Source organism: Theobroma cacao, chromosome 2 (genome assembly GCF_000208745.1).
Source record: "Theobroma cacao cultivar B97-61/B2 chromosome 2, Criollo_cocoa_genome_V2, whole genome shotgun sequence".
In the NCBI taxonomy this organism is placed as follows: Eukaryota; Viridiplantae; Streptophyta; class Magnoliopsida; order Malvales; family Malvaceae; genus Theobroma; species Theobroma cacao.
Genome location: NC_030851.1, coordinates 11,646,673 through 11,662,603, shown reverse-complemented (window position 1 = coordinate 11,662,603; position 15,931 = coordinate 11,646,673). Strand labels below are relative to the sequence as shown.

Sequence of the window (15,931 nt, the reverse complement as noted above, 5' to 3'; positions counted from 1 at the left end):
TAACTAATCAAATCACGCACAAAATAACTGACGCCATGCCTAAACAATATTCACGTAATAACATAGAAACCAGTCACTCAATGACCTATCAATCAGTCACGCTAAGTTAAACCCTTTTTCAATCATGCAACCCCAATGTGACCCCATGCCAAAATCCACTCACGCAAAAGGTGCCAACCACCAAAGCACGCCCTCACTCACGCAATATCTAAACCATCAACCGAATTCTTAACACATACATATCAACTAGTCACGCATGGCCGGTCACCTTTCCACCCCAACAACATCAACAATACCACCTTCATGTTTATATTCAAAAATTTCAAACAACAAAAATAGCAAAATGAACGTGCAATATGTATAAGTTTGTGCTCAAAAACCTTAACCCTAAACATGAACAATAACCATTCTATCAAAAACCTCCACATGGTTCAAAATAAAATAAAATAATTTATAAAAAAATATTATATCTTTCTCAAGGTAATGTCAACTTCCTCACATTGCTCAATATGTGAACTACCTTTGTACGAATAATAACCACTCCAAAAGGCTCCTACCACTGCCTAAATGCTCGGAAGTTGAACTGTCAATGAATGCTTTTACAGACTTGTTTCTGAGGATATGTACGGTCTTTCGATAAAAACTGAAGAGTTGTGGTCCACATAAAGGATATACTTGACCCGTTAATAGGTTTAGGGTTGAGGCGCCGAGCCTAGTGAATGGGTCGGTTTCATTAAGGACAATTTTATACAAATTTTTTTCTCTTGGCTAAAAATAGTTAAAATTATAAAAAGGATCATTCTAAAAAATGCCTTACGCTTGAAGCCCATTTATAAAAAGCACTCTTAGCAAAACCATCACCAAACAAAACACTCTCAGGCCACCATGTGTAGAGAAAATAGGGGGCAACTTGTCAACACCTCAAGAAGTCGTGGGGAGTTATAGATGTGGTCAATTTTGAGAGCCTCTTTGGAGCTTCCTTTTATATAGGGTTATTGATTATAGTAAAGAGACCAAATGCAACACTTTGATAATATAAAAAGGACTAAATTTAAAATTTGACTTGCTTGTTGTGAGCGGCAAACATTATAATCTTGAATTTGCCAACTTTAATTTTTTTTTATCTCTTTATTATGAGTAAGCCTATGGATATTACTATCTAGTTAAGTTATATATACCAACTTACTGCAATTATCAAACCCTTTTGTTATCTAAGAATTTTTTATATGTGGAAAGTTATATGAAGTTCAATTGCAACATTACTTTGTTAATGTAATATTTTAGTAGAACTACTTATATGTTGGGCTGTTAGGGATGTAGATTATGCTTAGTTCTAAGAACAAAAAGCCACAAAGATTTGGATTTTAAATTTGAAAAAAAGGCATATCAGAAGTATGATATTGAAACATAATTTAAATGAAACATTAAGGCAGAGCAGTGAATCATATTTTTGCTGATAATATAATATTAAAATGTTTAAACAATGGTTCATTGAAAACAGTCTAGCAAATCAATATTAGGACTATGGCAATGCCGAAAGATGTACTCCACTAGAACCGAGATATAACCCCATAAAAGACCAAAAATAAAACAGAATTAAGCACCACCTACATATTTGTTTGTTGCCTATAGGCATTTTGCTTTAATTTTTAATTTTTGTTTTGAGACATTATTCCACTTCAATCCTTAGCTCGACCAAGTGGTCAAGCAACTCATCATCTTCAAAGCTAGCAACTAGGTTTGCGATGTCATTTTCAACATTGCTCAGTGTTTCACTAGTCCTTTTTACATTGAAAAGGTCCCTTGTAAGGAAATTGTTCTCCTTTGCGAGCCTTTTTTCACTTTCTCCTAAAGCCCTTTGGAGCTCGTTTGCTCGTGTACACGTATGAGCACCATAGCCACCCAGCTAAGAAATACAACAAAAGAATGAACAGAAAAAAAAAATATTGTCCAAGCAATTGAACACAACAGCATCAAATAATAAAACCCATATCTTAAAATCTCGACACACATAAGATTCTCATAAAATCGGCAACGTGATAACCTTTGATTAGTTTTTATTCAGATTCGATTTCTTTGGTACAAACTAATAATTCGAAGGAAGGTTGAATCGAAATAAATAAAAGAGTAAAGAATGATATGACACTTTTTGCATAATGCAATGGCTTATCCGACAACGGGTTCAATGTGATGCTTTAAAAGGGTCAAAAAGTTCGTTGATTTATAAAAAGGGCGTGGTGACGCGCTGACACTGTGGCTCGAGAATATCAAGTCTTGGCGAACGACCGAAGAACAGCGAAAGAAGTGGCTTTGGATTAGATTAGATGCTATGTGTGACTGTGTCGTTACTCTGTAATCCACCCCGTAATCCCAAAAAAACCCCCCCACCAAAGGCCAACTCCTCACTCACTATGCTCTTCCCCGTTTCTCCATTTTGAGAGGCAACAAAAAAAAAAATGAGAAACAGCGCGCGTAGCCTAATTCGTGAATCAACCCTTTCATATGATATATATATATATATACATATACACATTCACTCTCTCATTTTTTGAAATTGAAAAACCCAAAAACAAAAAGTATCATCTGACAATTACCAAACCTCCCCTCCCTCTCCCTCTTCTCTTTTTATTAATTTATTATAAAAAAAAATCTCCAAAAAAAGGAAAAACAGGAAAAAAAAAGAAAAAAGAAAGGAAGAAGAAAACAACAATGGGATCGATCACGATTAGAGAGAGAGAGACTGTTCATCGTTGTTGCTTTGTTCCTCGATTTCCCTTTTCTCCGAATCTAATTTCTCATCCTTTACTCTTTCTTGTTTTTATTACGACTACTATTATTTATATTTTCCTCAACAATCTTTCATTATTATTTTCATCCGCGACACGACTAACGCTATTATCTTATTCATTCATTATTATTATTTGGAATTGTTATTCCCCAAATATCACCGCACATCTCAATCACACATTCACCAATACAACATGGATTGTTGGAGAGAGAAACTTTTGTACGATACGATACGCTTTTCTTTTAAAGAGAGAATGACTTTGCGGTTGTAATGTTTGATTTAATTATTTTTTTTCATATATATTTTTGTCAAATCTACAGCACTTTCAATACCTAGTTTTAGAGAGAGAATCTGCCTGTTTTCTTCTTCTTCGTCTCGATTTTATTTTTTTCGATAAAAATTCGGTGATTTTCTTGCTTTTGAAGCTCTTTGATGATCTCATTTTCAGTGTTTTAGAGAGTGAGAAACTCAATTTCAGCTTTGTTGTTGAATTTCTAGGGATTGTTTACTTTGATCTCGAGAAATGGAGAGTGGTGGTGTTAGTGGCGGCGGAGGTAGTTCGGAAGGAGAGAAGAAGAAGCCACCGGAAGGAGAAACAAAAGTCAAGCGGAAAATGAAGACTGCTTCTCAGCTTGAAATTCTAGAGAAAACATATGCCAGTCTGTTACACTTTCTCATTCACTTCTCTCTTTCTATGGTGTTTTTTCTTTTTGCGGTTAATTTGTTACAACATTTTCTAATTCGGTGCTGTTTTAGTGGAAATGTACCCGTCTGAAGCTACACGGGCGGAATTATCGGTGCAATTGGGCCTTTCGGATAGGCAGCTACAGATGTGGTTCTGCCATCGCCGGCTCAAGGATAGGAAGGCGCCGCCGGTGAAGCGGCGGAGGAAGGATTCTTCGTTGCCAGCTCAAGTCGTTGGAGTAGCGGGAGAGGAAATGGGAGGTGGTGAGGCTGTAAATGAGCATGGATCAGATGTGTCCAGTTTGTTCGGGCCTGGGCTGCACCTGAGAAGGGCGGTTCCAATACCCGGAATGGCTGTTCCAAGGTACTATGAGATGACTCACTCGATGGCGGAGCTGGAGCTTCGGGCTATAACATTTGTGGAATTACAGCTGGGTGAGCCTATAAGGGATGACGGTCCTATGCTTGGGATGGAGTTTGATCCTTTGCCACCTGGTGCATTTGGCGCGCCAATAGGCAAGTAGTTGAAACTGCTCACCCCTTGCTCAAACAATGTGAATGTAGTTGTTGAAATTTAGCTTAATTATGCGTTTGATAAGAATTTTTGATAGGGATCATGTACTGATAACTTGTTAGATTTTGACAGTAGTACTTTAAAGCTAATTTTAAAGCTTGTTTGGTTGGATTTCAACTTACTTAAAAACATGTAACATCTGCCACTAGGTTTTTGTAACATGTTAACAGTTTGCAGAGGAGGTGGGTAACATGAAGTTAGGAATTCTTCACACAGAAGAATTATCTGTGAGTGATGAATGCTTATTTTTATATTATCCTTTTTTCTTCTTGAAGAAAAGGTTGAAACTTCTTTAGGCTAAGTTCGCTACTGGTCTTACCAGTAAAAACAGTTACTGCATGTGTGCAAATATAGGATGCAGTGGCTTAGCACCATAAGGTTGAAGAAGGAATGGTCTTCTCATCAACATTGTAAGCTTGATCTAAACTGTATGCATATATTGAGTCACCAAAAGTGCAGTCTCTACAGAAGTAACAGTTTAGTTTTGAATCTTATGCTTCAGTGGTTTGTTTTTCTATTCTTCCTGAATTGATTCCATTTTTTCTCAAAACCTCTGACTTGATGTTATAGCCACATACCTAACATTTAATATACTGTCCTTGGCTTTGGTGTATGTAACTGTTCTCTTTTGGCTTCACATCAACCAGCATTGAGTGCTAAGGGTACTCTTCTAATTAAATGTTTTGATGTTTTGCTAGGAGCATCAACAGCAGTGCAGCAGAAACAACCAGGACAGCCTTTTGAGACCAAAATATATGAGCGACTTGATACAAAAGCAGTCAAGGTTAGATTTCATTCACTTCACACCCAGCATGGGTAGGGAAAAATTGTGAAGATGTCTCATCCTGATTTTTTCTCCTTTGTAAGAGTTTTTTTAGTGCTTTTTGCTTTACATGCTTTTGATTAATGCCTGCCACTTTAGGTTGGTTAGTTTTACTGGCACCAAGGAAAACTATAAAATGGGAATATATATATAATTGCTCTATTTCTTAACTAGACCTTGGGAAAATTGGGGGGCTTTAAACTCATTCATCTTTTCTGTATCATATGATTAGTATATTTTATTTTCTGCTGCACTGATACCAGATAGAAAAGATATTGGATGGCGACTCTTAAATTGTCTGTTAGGTGCTTTCATATGGTGAATTTTATATGGCTGATAAATACTTGTTTATTGGTATAATGAAGTTGAATGGACTAATTAGAAACAGCTCTTTTCATTTATTCCTCAAATTTTCAACCTGCCCGATTTCCACGCTCATCCATCTACTCTGTATCTTATGATTGGAATATTTAGAGTTTCTGCTACACCAATACCAGATAGAAAGCATATTAGATGGCCAGTCTTAAATTGTCTGTTAGGTGCTTTCATATGGTGAATGTTATATGGCTGTTAAATACTTGAGTATTTAGTAAAATGAAATTGAATGGACTAAATAGAAACAGCTCTTTCCATTCATTCTTCATTTTTTAACCTGCATTATTTACACTCTGATTATTTGTTTTGGTAAGCATCATCTGTAGACCAATGTAGAAAACTTTATATTCCTTGTATCAAAATTAAGTCTAGTAATAAGAAATTAACTGAAACTGTTTCATCCTCAGGGTTCTGTGAGGGCTGTTCATGAATATCAGTTTCTTCCAGAGCAGCCATCTGTTAGAACTGAAACATATGAAAGAGTTGCCCTATCCTACCACTATGGTTCACCTACTGATGATCCACATGCCAGGGCCTCATCATTATCTACTGGCTGTTCATTTGTGCATGGGAATGAAAAAGTACCTTCTGGATATGGTTTTTCAGGTCAGATGCCTAATCTGAATCTTTTGCCTCAGCAAAGCAGGCAGGGGCACCTTTTACCTACTGCTTCAGGAGAGTATGATAATTGTTCACGAAAGAACTCTTTAACAAATACTACTGTTGATGCTATTATTGGTGCTCACCCAATTTCTGCACTGGAAAGCCCATTTGTGTCATCTGACAGGAGGGTCAATCTTGATGAGGATGCTTTGCGAATGGAGAGGAAGCGCAAGGTGTACTGTGATTTGCAATTAAGTATCACATGGTTTTTAATCATTGAATGGTATCTCATGAATCTTTATCTACGTTTTGTAGAGTGAAGAGGCAAGAATAGCAAGAGAAGTTGAAGCCCATGAGAAAAGGATTCGAAAGGAGCTTGAAAAACAGGATATATTGAGGCGAAAGGTTGGGCTTACTATCTTACCCCTTCTTTTGGTCTGTGAGTTTTATAAGTTATGTACTGATATTTTCTTTGAATATTAAGCGAGAAGAGCAAATAAGAAAAGAAATGGAGAGACATGACCGTGAAAGGCGGAAGGAAGAGGAGAGGCTACTACGTGAAAAGCAAAGGGAGGAGGAGAGATACCAGAGAGAGCAGAGGCGTGAACTAGAGCGTAGGGAGAAGTTCTTGATGAAGGAATCTATTAGAGTAAGTATTGGAGCTTATTGTTTAAGTTTTTCCAAACTTTAGCATATGGGTTGAGGACATAATTATGTCTTATGTACTCAGGCCGAGAGAATGCGGCAAAAGGAAGAATTGCGTAAAGAAAAGGAGGCAGCAAGGCTTAAAGCTGCTAATGAGAGAGCTATTGCTCGTAAACTTGCTAAAGAATCAATGGAACTGATTGAGGATGAACGGTTGGAACTCATGGAATTAGCTGCATCAAGCAAAGGGCTATCTTCAACACTGTCACTTGACTTTGAAATTTTGCAAAATCTTGATATATTTAGAGGTAGGTTATTTTTGGATACCTCTTTTGCCATATTCTTCTATCTTTTAGATGGTTCCTTCTGAGGTCTATGCTTCTATTGTTTTAGTAAAGGTTATTTTGCTGTTAGTCATATCTTTAGAGGAAGAAGATTACTAATTTGATTCGCAATTCTTCCAATTAATTCACTTTTTTTTTTCTGACAATTATGATTGCCTTATTGAACTAATAATCTCATATGCATGCATTTTTGCAAGCATGGGGTCTGTCTGTATAGTCTGAATAGGGACTATTACAATTTGCCAATTTTTTTTTTTATATACTTTTAGTCTATATTGTACGCAAATTTTGTGGCACTAATATGCCTGGTTTTGATCTTGACTGCCTGTTTATATTTTGAGCTTGCTTGGTATGGTATAAATTTTTAGCCTCAACTGTTTTATATTATTTTCTTTTTGCCTGTTTTAGATAAGCTGTGTGTGTTCCCTCCGAAAGGAGTGCAATTGAAGAGACCCTTCTCAATTGAACCATGGAACAGTTCTGAGGAGAGTATTGGGAACATTCTCATGGTGAGCTTTGAGTAGTTGTTCACATTGACATTGATTTTGTCCTCCAGAAGTTACAATCCATTTGTGTCTTGTTTGATTTTATTAATGTATCACGTATTATTCAATGACTATTAATAGAAATAATGAAAACAAATCATACAGCTCTTTTGGTTTTTGCATCCTGTTTTCTGTTTTTTTTTTCATTTTTTGGAAATGGCAAAAACAGTATGTTTGCTTGCGTGTTTTCCATTTTTGGTGAAACCGAAAAGAAAGACAATGTTTCAAAGTTGTTGGAAATTGGAAGCAAAAAAAAAAAAAAAAGAATCATGTTTCCAACAATTTGGATACAAATTTTACGATCTGGACACTGTTCGCTGCTGCTGAACGGTACCCTCTTGCATGAACAGTTTCTCCTCTAATTGTCAAAAAGTATTCAAAGAGAAAAAGTTGCTGATGAGAAGACTTGAACCCAAGACTTGTCTAACCAGCGATACCACACTATTTTGTTGCCCCATCTTGCAACTACTACTTTATAACCAAATATGTTTCCTCAAATTAGAAACTGAAAACAAAACTTTTGAAAATAAAAAAACATAAAGGAAAAAAAATTGGTAATGTTACCAAATGACGCCTTAGTTGTCAAAAGTAATTAATTGTCTGTTTTCTGCCTTGAACTTCCACTTTTTCTTGTTACAGTGTGACCATCTGAGAACCAGCTTTTATATCAGATGCATTCACGAGCATTATTATTTACATTTTCATGAAATGTGTAATCTTAGTAAGGATTGGGGTTCCTTTCCCTTGGTATTTTGGTCTGAACTCTGTCCTATTTGTGATTAAATGTAAAAATTTGACGATAGTTGTTGGCCTTGTTTTCTTATGTTCAGTTTGAAATTATGTACATGCTTTCAAAACATGTCTTTAGGCTGCAATTTAACATCAATGGCTATGCATTGTCTTCTATCTTTATGAAGGGTTTGTAATGTGACTCATAATTTTAGGTCTGGAGGTTCTTAATTACCTTTGCAGATGTTGTTGGACTTTGGCCTTTTACTCTGGATGAGCTTGTACAAGCTTTCCATGATTATGTAAGTTGTCTTTTTTCCCTATTTTTTGGTTCTTTTCTCCTTCTTGATGATATCTTGTTATTGATTTAAATTTATTAGGAGCTGAGCTCCACTTTATTTTATCTTCTTTCGTATGGATCTGCACTTCTTTCTCTTGGATGTTTCAGGATCCAAGATTGTTGGGTGAGATACATGTTGCTCTTCTGAGATCTATTATCAAAGATATTGAGGATGTTGCACGAACACCCTCCACTGGGCTGGGAGCAAGTCAAAATAATGCTGCTAATCCTGGAGGTGGGCATCTGCAGATTGTTGAAGGGGTAAGGTATTCTACATTTGGCTGTTACTGCTATATATATATAGTTTATGGTTAGGATTGTTTCTTCACATCTGTTAAATTTCTACCCTTCCTTTCCTGTGGTGCATTATGTATCAGGCATATGCTTGGGGTTTTGATATACGCAGCTGGCAGGGCCATTTAAATATGTTGACATGGCCTGAAATTTTGCGGCAATTTGCTCTGTCTGCCGGGTTTGGGCCACAGTTGAAAAAACGAAATATTGAACAGGCATATCTTCGAGATGAAAATGAGGTGCAGTCTTTTTCATTTGGTATTGTGGTTTTTTTTTTATTGTTGGTTATCTTCCTGGTAGAGAAGTCATCTGCGTTTTCATATGGAACCATAAAATTTAGTTATTATTCTATTTTAACTAAAGTGCCATTGGCTTTGCAGGTTATGTAGTCTTGACTTCTAAATGTAATTAGATTATGCTACAGAATTTAATAAGTACTACTTGTATCACATTTTTATGTGGTTTACTTGATAAGAATGTTATACATAGTTGACTTTTGTGGCAAACAGTTTTGATTTTGGGGTAGAAAGGAAAATCTTTTACTTCAGGATGCCACTTGTTTTGGGCATCTCCTATTTGTTAGTTAAGTGAATCAAGTTGTGAACGGCTCTAAGAAAAAAATGTTAATTACCTTGAAATTTTGCTTATCTATGGAGTTCCGAGTGCTGAAGTATTGAATCATGTATTTCTCTCAACAATATCATTGTTTAGCTGCATGGTGGATAGATCAGGAAAACAGATGATAAAACCAAGTCTTTTGTGATCTCAACTAGTATTCTTTGATTGGGTTGGTTAATGTGAGTTATTAGTTGATAAACAAGGTTAAAGCTAGGGTATTTCTCTCTAGGTACATATAGAAACTGGTTTGCCTCTGGAAATATAATTAACAATGGCAATGTGGGTAAGATACCTTGGTTTATTGAATATGTTATCCATTTATGTGCCTATTTGTGGAATGCAGATGAAAAGAGTGTGCCTTATCCTGAAGTAGTTGGTCATATATTTCTTTTGAGTAAAACTGTTGTACATAGCATTTAGTGAGCAGAATGTTGTTATTCTGAAGATTTCTCTGCCCAGTATATTGTTTTACTTCTAATGCACTATAGTTTGTCTAATCTTTATTTCCTTTTGTTTGAGATGTCTCTCTTTTCTTGGTAAACATTCATATATGTCTTGAGTTTATTAGTACTGAACATGATTTTCTTCAAATTCTTCATTTGATAATTTTAAGCTAAGGCCTAGCTAAAGCAGTTTGAACAAAATGAAGCCTGTGAACATATCAATTTTCTTGTTACCAAAGAAAAGTCTTACTCTTGTGGGCATAGTTTATGGTAGTGCATCTTTGATGATAATACCTTAAATTATGATGTTCAGTCTGTGAGCTTGAATTTGTCCACTTTGATTTTTCATTTTTGTGCAGAATTGTTAATCTTTCTTAAGTGTCAGTGTAGGGTAATGATGGTGAAGACATAATTACTAATTTGCGAAATGGGGCAGCTGCTGAAAATGCTGTTGCTATAATGCAAGAAAGGGGTTTCTCTAATCCACGTAGATCTAGGCATCGCTTGACACCTGGAACTGTTAAATTTGCAGCATTTCATGTTCTCTCTCTTGAGGATAGCGATGGCCTGACAATATTGGAAGTTGCAGAGAAGATCCAGGTAAGCTAGGTTGGTGACTATGCAGTTCTTGGATGCTGCTCTAGACTGAACTCCTTTTACCTCTTTTTCTTACATTCATTTTTTTCCCTATTCTGTGCATTAATCTAAGAAATCTGGATTGAGGGATCTTACAACAAGCAAGACCCCAGAAGCTTCTATTGCTGCTGCTTTGTCAAGGGATACAAAACTCTTCGAGAGAACAGCTCCTTCAACATACTGTGTGCGTTCTCCATATCGGAAGGACCCAGCTGATGCTGAGGCAATTCTTTCTGCAGCCAGGGAAAGAATCCGAGTATTGAAAAGTGGATTTGTAGGAGAAGATGCTGAGGGTGCTGAGAGAGATGAAGATTCTGAAAGTGATATAGCAGAGGATCTTGAGGTTGATGATTTGGGTGCTGAAATAAATCCAAAGAAAGAGATGCTCAATTCTGAGGGAAGTAGCAGTTGTGATGCGAAAACTATCTTGGGAAATGAAAAGGAGATTTGTGAGATTCTGGAAACCCCACAAGGTGAAGTTAGGAATGTATGTAAGGCTTTGTCATCACCGACTGCTGGAGGTCTTGATGAGGTAAAATATATCGATGCCCCTGTTGAGCAATCAATGGATGCTGCTGGAATTTGTAACGGTGCTGCCAATGCTGGTCTTGAAGACACGGAAATTGATGAAAGCAAGCTTGGTGAACCATGGGTTCAAGGACTTATGGAAGGGGATTACTCTGATCTAAGTGTTGAGGAGCGCCTTAATGCACTTATTGCTTTGATTTCCATAGCAATTGAAGGAAACTCTATTCGTGTTGTTCTCGAGGTGGCCTTTTCATTTTTTATTGAGCAACCTAATAAAGTTCTGTTTGATTACTTTTCTTTTTATATTCTAAATTGAAAATTGCTTTCAGGAACGCCTAGAGGCAGCAAATGCTTTAAAGAAGCAAATGTGGGCTGAGGCACAACTGGATAAACGTCGCATGAAAGAAGAGTTTGTATTGAGGACAAATTTTTCATCACATATGGGGAATAAGATGGAGCCTAGCCTTATGATGTCCTCGGCTGAATGTAGGCAAAGCCCACAGATCATTAGTGACAGAAAAAATAATGAATCATCTGTTGATCTTGTTGTGCAGCAAGAATGCTTAAACAATCCACAAAATGATCAGAATTATCTAAACAATGTGCCTTCTGAAGGGAACATGCCAATACAAGATTTCTCTATTGGACCAGATAATCTCCAATATCCGCAACCAGGATGTGCAGCTGAAAGATCACGTTCACAGCTAAAATCTTACATTGGTCACAAGGCAGAAGAGATGTATGTATATAGATCATTGCCTCTTGGTCAAGATCGTAGACACAATCGATACTGGCGGTTTATTACTTCTACATCTTGGAATGATCCTGGCTGTGGCAGGATCTTTGTTGAGTTACTTGATGGTCGTTGGAGACTCATTGATACTGAAGAGGTAGCAGTTTTATCCTCAACGGCTTTTAAATTCTGACACTGTTGTATGCTTTTTTTTTTCATGCATGGAGCATGTTATGATTCCTGACATATGTTAGTTGCTTTTTTGTGCTCAGTTTCCTAAATTTTTCCTCTATGTATGCAGGGTTTTGATACTCTATTGTCCTCTTTGGATGTGCGTGGGGTTAGGGAATCCCACTTGCATGCAATGTTGCAGAAGATTGAGATGTCCTTTAAGGAAGCTGTTAGGAGGAATAAGCTGCACGTCAATATGGAGAGGCAGAACGGAGACACCATTAAGAAAGAAGCCAATGAAATGGCTTCAGGCCCTGATTGGAATGTCTCTTTTGAAAGTCCTAGTAGTACTGTAAGTGGATCTGATTCTGATATGTCGGAGACATCAACATCTTTTTCAATTGAGCTTTGCAGGAATGAAATAGAGAAAAATGATGCCCTGAAGAGATATCGAGATTTTGAGAAGTGGATGTGGAAAGAGTGTTTTAGTTTGTCGTCATTTTGTGCCACAAAGTATGGGAGGAGAAGGTGCAAGCAGCTGCTGGGTGTGTGTGATTCCTGCTTCAATATTTATTTTTTTGAAGATAATCACTGCCCTTCTTGCCATAGGACCGACATTGCCTCTCGAAGCATGTTAAATTTTTCTGAACATGTGGCTCAGTGTGCAAAGAAACTGCAATTGGGTCCTGGGTTTGCTTTGGATGGTCTAGTCATTTCTCCTCTGAGAATAAGATTAACTAAACTTCAGTTAGCTTTGGTTGAGGTGAGTGCTTTCTTCTTTACTCCCCTCCTTAGATTTGAAGCGAAAACGTTATGAAGAGGGAGGGAATTTTGGGTCAGTAAAAAGAATTAATATGGGGCTTCTGACCTAGGTAGTAGCTTGAACTCAACAACATGATAAAAAGGTGAGCATAGGTTACAAATGGTAGGGTGTCCCTCCTAATTTCGAAAGCTTTATATTATTTATTCTAGAATGTTGTGCTCTTTTTGGACAGTATATTTGATTCATAGAAGGTGAACTTTTTGATTGCTGTAATCACCATAAGCTATGACTTAATATCTTTATGTTTTATCCAATGTTGTATGTGGCTTATGGCTGTCGGCATTATCAATTGGCAGGTTTCTATTCCATTTGAAGCTCTTCAATCTGCTTGGACTGAGGGCTATCGAAATTTCTGGGGTATGAAGCTGTACTCCTCAACAACAGCAGAAGAGCTTCTTCAGGTTTGTGTGCTGAGGTTTCATGTGTTAATCATATCTGAACTTTAAAACATTCCTCACTGTTATTGGCTCATAATCTTTAAAGAGGAGTGGACATTATGTATCTGTTGCTATGCATGACATTAGTTTCATCGTCTTTGAAATGGATAATGGATCAGTTCAGGGAATCTGAGAAGATTCAAAAGTGAGATAAGAATTAGACATGACTTAGAAAGGAAAGAGAAGAAGCCAAATAGAAGGGAAAGGAACATAGAGCTAGGAGGAAATTAGAGGGGAAAAGTAAGTTGGACTGGAAGCGGACAATTGTTGTTTCTTTAATTTAATGCAGGCTTACTTAAGCAAATTGAAAATACCTAGGATCTTGGCAACTGTTTTCCATCTACTTAATGGCTTCAGTAGTATGCAAGCATAGCTTCCATGTTACCTAGGTAATAATGTGCCTTTGTGGTGCTTGCTACTTTTCTGAACACATGATGAATCAACTGGGATGCTTTTTGTTTCTTTCCCAGTCCTTCATTTTTGTTAAGAAATTGGATTACTCAAGTCTTGTGCCCTCTTCAGGTTCTGACACTGCTGGAAAGTTCCATTACGAGGGATTATTTGTCCTCAAATTTTGAGACTACACGTGAATTGTTGTCTCCATCTATTCTGTCGGGAGGTGTTGGTGATGATTCTACCAATCTTGAAACGGTCCCTGTACTTCCATGGATTCCAAAAACAACAGCTGCCGTGGCTCTGAGGCTTATTGAATTTGATGCAGCTATCTCTTACACTCTTAAACAGAGGGCAGAGACTCACAAGGGAGCTGGGGAATGTATGGTGAGCACTTCTTTTTATACTGTGAATAAGTCCTGGATATATAAAGCAGAAATACTAATCCAAAGAAAGAGAAAGAAGATGAGATTCCTTTTGCTATGGGTGGGCATTGGGAGGATGCTTTGTTATGAGTATACATTTTTCCTTTGGTACAAGAAAGGCATTATGGCTACTTGGAATTTCTACCTAAACCGCACATGAGCATTTAACTCAATGGTTGGTGCATCTAACCAAGTTAGGAAACCGATCACCCTCGAAGACCTGAGTTAAACCCAGCTGGTTCTTATGAGTTTTTACTAGTCCCGTATTTGATATCCTCACTCATGTATTGAGATCCCACAGCAATTTCAATAATAAGCAGAAAGTCAGGATAAAGTAAAGTTCTTTCATTTTTCCTATCTTAAGGGAAAACTTCGGGTTTGGGGTTTTGTGGTCCTTGGCTCTTAGCCTCTTACCATGAGTACCTCAATTTAACTTCCAAGAGATTGCCACGGAAGCATCATTTTTATGCTTTATCTTGAAGAGTTTGGTGTGGAGGGTGTTAGTCATGGTTTCACGCCTACTATTTGCCAATGACCTGGACTCTTAATCAAAACTCCTGGTTTGAAATAATATATACTATTTTTTATTTCCAAGTAATTAATTTTTTTACTGTTTCTGTTTTTTTCTTTCAAGAAGTTTCCATCAAAAGATGCTGTTGTGAAGAACAATCAAGATCATGAGAGAATGCAAACCACGAACCGAGTTGAATATCTACAAGAAGCAAGCTGGGTTGATGTAGGGATAGGATTTTCTGGTTCTGGCCGTGGACGAGGTCGTGGAAGGGGCCGCGGTGTGACACGTGGTGGAAGATCTCAGAGAAGGCCTACTGGTTCAAGATCTGAATTCGGCAAGAGAATTACGACCACAGACAATGAGGGATTAGTGCCAGTACTGGGATGGAAGTCTCGATCACGTGGCCGGGGTGGGCGTAAGCGTGGTCGTCGTAGCGCCAGAAGTAGGCCAAAACCAGCAAAGAGAATGGTTGAGATTGCTGGTGAAAGAGAGAACCCCAAGGAAATCATGGAGAAATCATCTAGAAATTTGGAGACAAATACCTGGAATGGAGACGAAGTAACTAGGTTAAAAGTGAGGACTGCTGATAACGCTAGCAGCTCTGAAAGATCTGAATACAATGATGAAAATGGTCAAGCAACAGGAGATGAATATGATTATCTGGCAGGCGAAGACTATGCAGGGGGTTTCAATGGCAAAGCTGATGATGTGATGGAGGGAAGTGAGTACAATATAGACGGTGATGAAGGTGATGAAGATGATGATGGCGAAGAGCGAGATGACATTGCAGAAGGGGAGCAAGGGAATTTTATTGTTGGAGGGTACATAAATGAGAACTCAGATGAGGAGGAAATCAGGAATGGAGATGATCCGGAGGACTCAGACCCATATGTAAAGCAATACGGGTATTCAACAGAAGCATCTTCAGATTTCAGTGAGTGAAGGACTTGCTGCAAATGCTGAGAGGACTTGTTCGATGGCGCATCACTTGCTGTATTTAAACTGTGGTTTTATGGAGGATTGGTAACTGTGTAAAGCACCTCCACAATACTAGAAATATAATATAAATGAATGGCTTTTAAATTAGCTTGTGACCAGTATTTCATCCTCTGAGCCCCCTGTTTTCATTAGGGTTTCTTGTGGGCTTTTATTTGGTTTTTGGGACCGGAAAGCCTGGGAAGAAATTAATATCTGCAACTTAAAAGGAGTGTTTATGTTTTTTTTTTAACTTAAAAGGAGTGTTTGCGAAATAATCTTTTGTAAATAGTGATTTTAGCTATATCAGTGAGGTGAATTTTACAGTAAGACGATAAAATTTGATCTTATTAGAATAAACCTCAACCGTTGTTGTACACGACCGAGAAAGTTAAATTAGCATTTCATGGACAAGTAGAGGAAATGTAAGCTTTCCGTTTCCTTTTCCTATCCCTCGTTTTGTTTGTAATTTGGGTTAGCTCTGTTTTGCT

At 37.4% G+C, this 15,931-nt stretch overlaps 1 protein-coding gene across 2 annotated transcripts; it reads left to right on the top strand.

The window, feature by feature from the left end:
* On the top strand, positions 3,176-15,819 carry LOC18608772 (homeobox-DDT domain protein RLT2). 2 transcript variants are annotated; one of them, XM_018115567.1, is made up of 18 exons: positions 3,176-3,447; positions 3,545-3,988; positions 4,745-4,830; positions 5,652-6,080; positions 6,163-6,252; positions 6,332-6,496; positions 6,578-6,800; positions 7,245-7,345; positions 8,326-8,412; positions 8,559-8,711; positions 8,828-8,983; positions 10,196-10,405; positions 10,515-11,210; positions 11,299-11,859; positions 12,004-12,636; positions 12,993-13,097; positions 13,656-13,913; positions 14,586-15,819. In XM_018115567.1, exons 1-18 carry the CDS (start codon positions 3,312-3,314, stop codon positions 15,405-15,407), a joined length of 5,355 nt encoding a protein of 1,784 aa, XP_017971056.1. In that variant the 5' UTR covers positions 3,176-3,311; the 3' UTR covers positions 15,408-15,819. The 2 variants fall into 2 exon arrangements, with proteins under 2 accessions (XP_017971056.1, XP_017971057.1); XM_018115568.1 differs by having other exon boundaries at positions 3,177-3,447; positions 14,589-15,819.

What these genes read in the sequence shown, in the direction of transcription:
- LOC18608772 (XM_018115567.1), top strand. Translation starts at nt 3,312, where the DNA reads ATGGAGAGTGGTGGTGTTAGTGGCGGCGGAGGTAGTTCGGAAGGAGAG. An exon ending in AAATCTTGATATATTTAGAG is followed by an intron (nt 6,801 to 7,244) that starts GTAGGTTATTTT and finishes TGCCTGTTTTAG; the next exon opens with ATAAGCTGTGTGTGTTCCCT. An exon ending in TTCAGTTAGCTTTGGTTGAG is followed by an intron (nt 12,637 to 12,992) that starts GTGAGTGCTTTC and finishes ATCAATTGGCAG; the next exon opens with GTTTCTATTCCATTTGAAGC.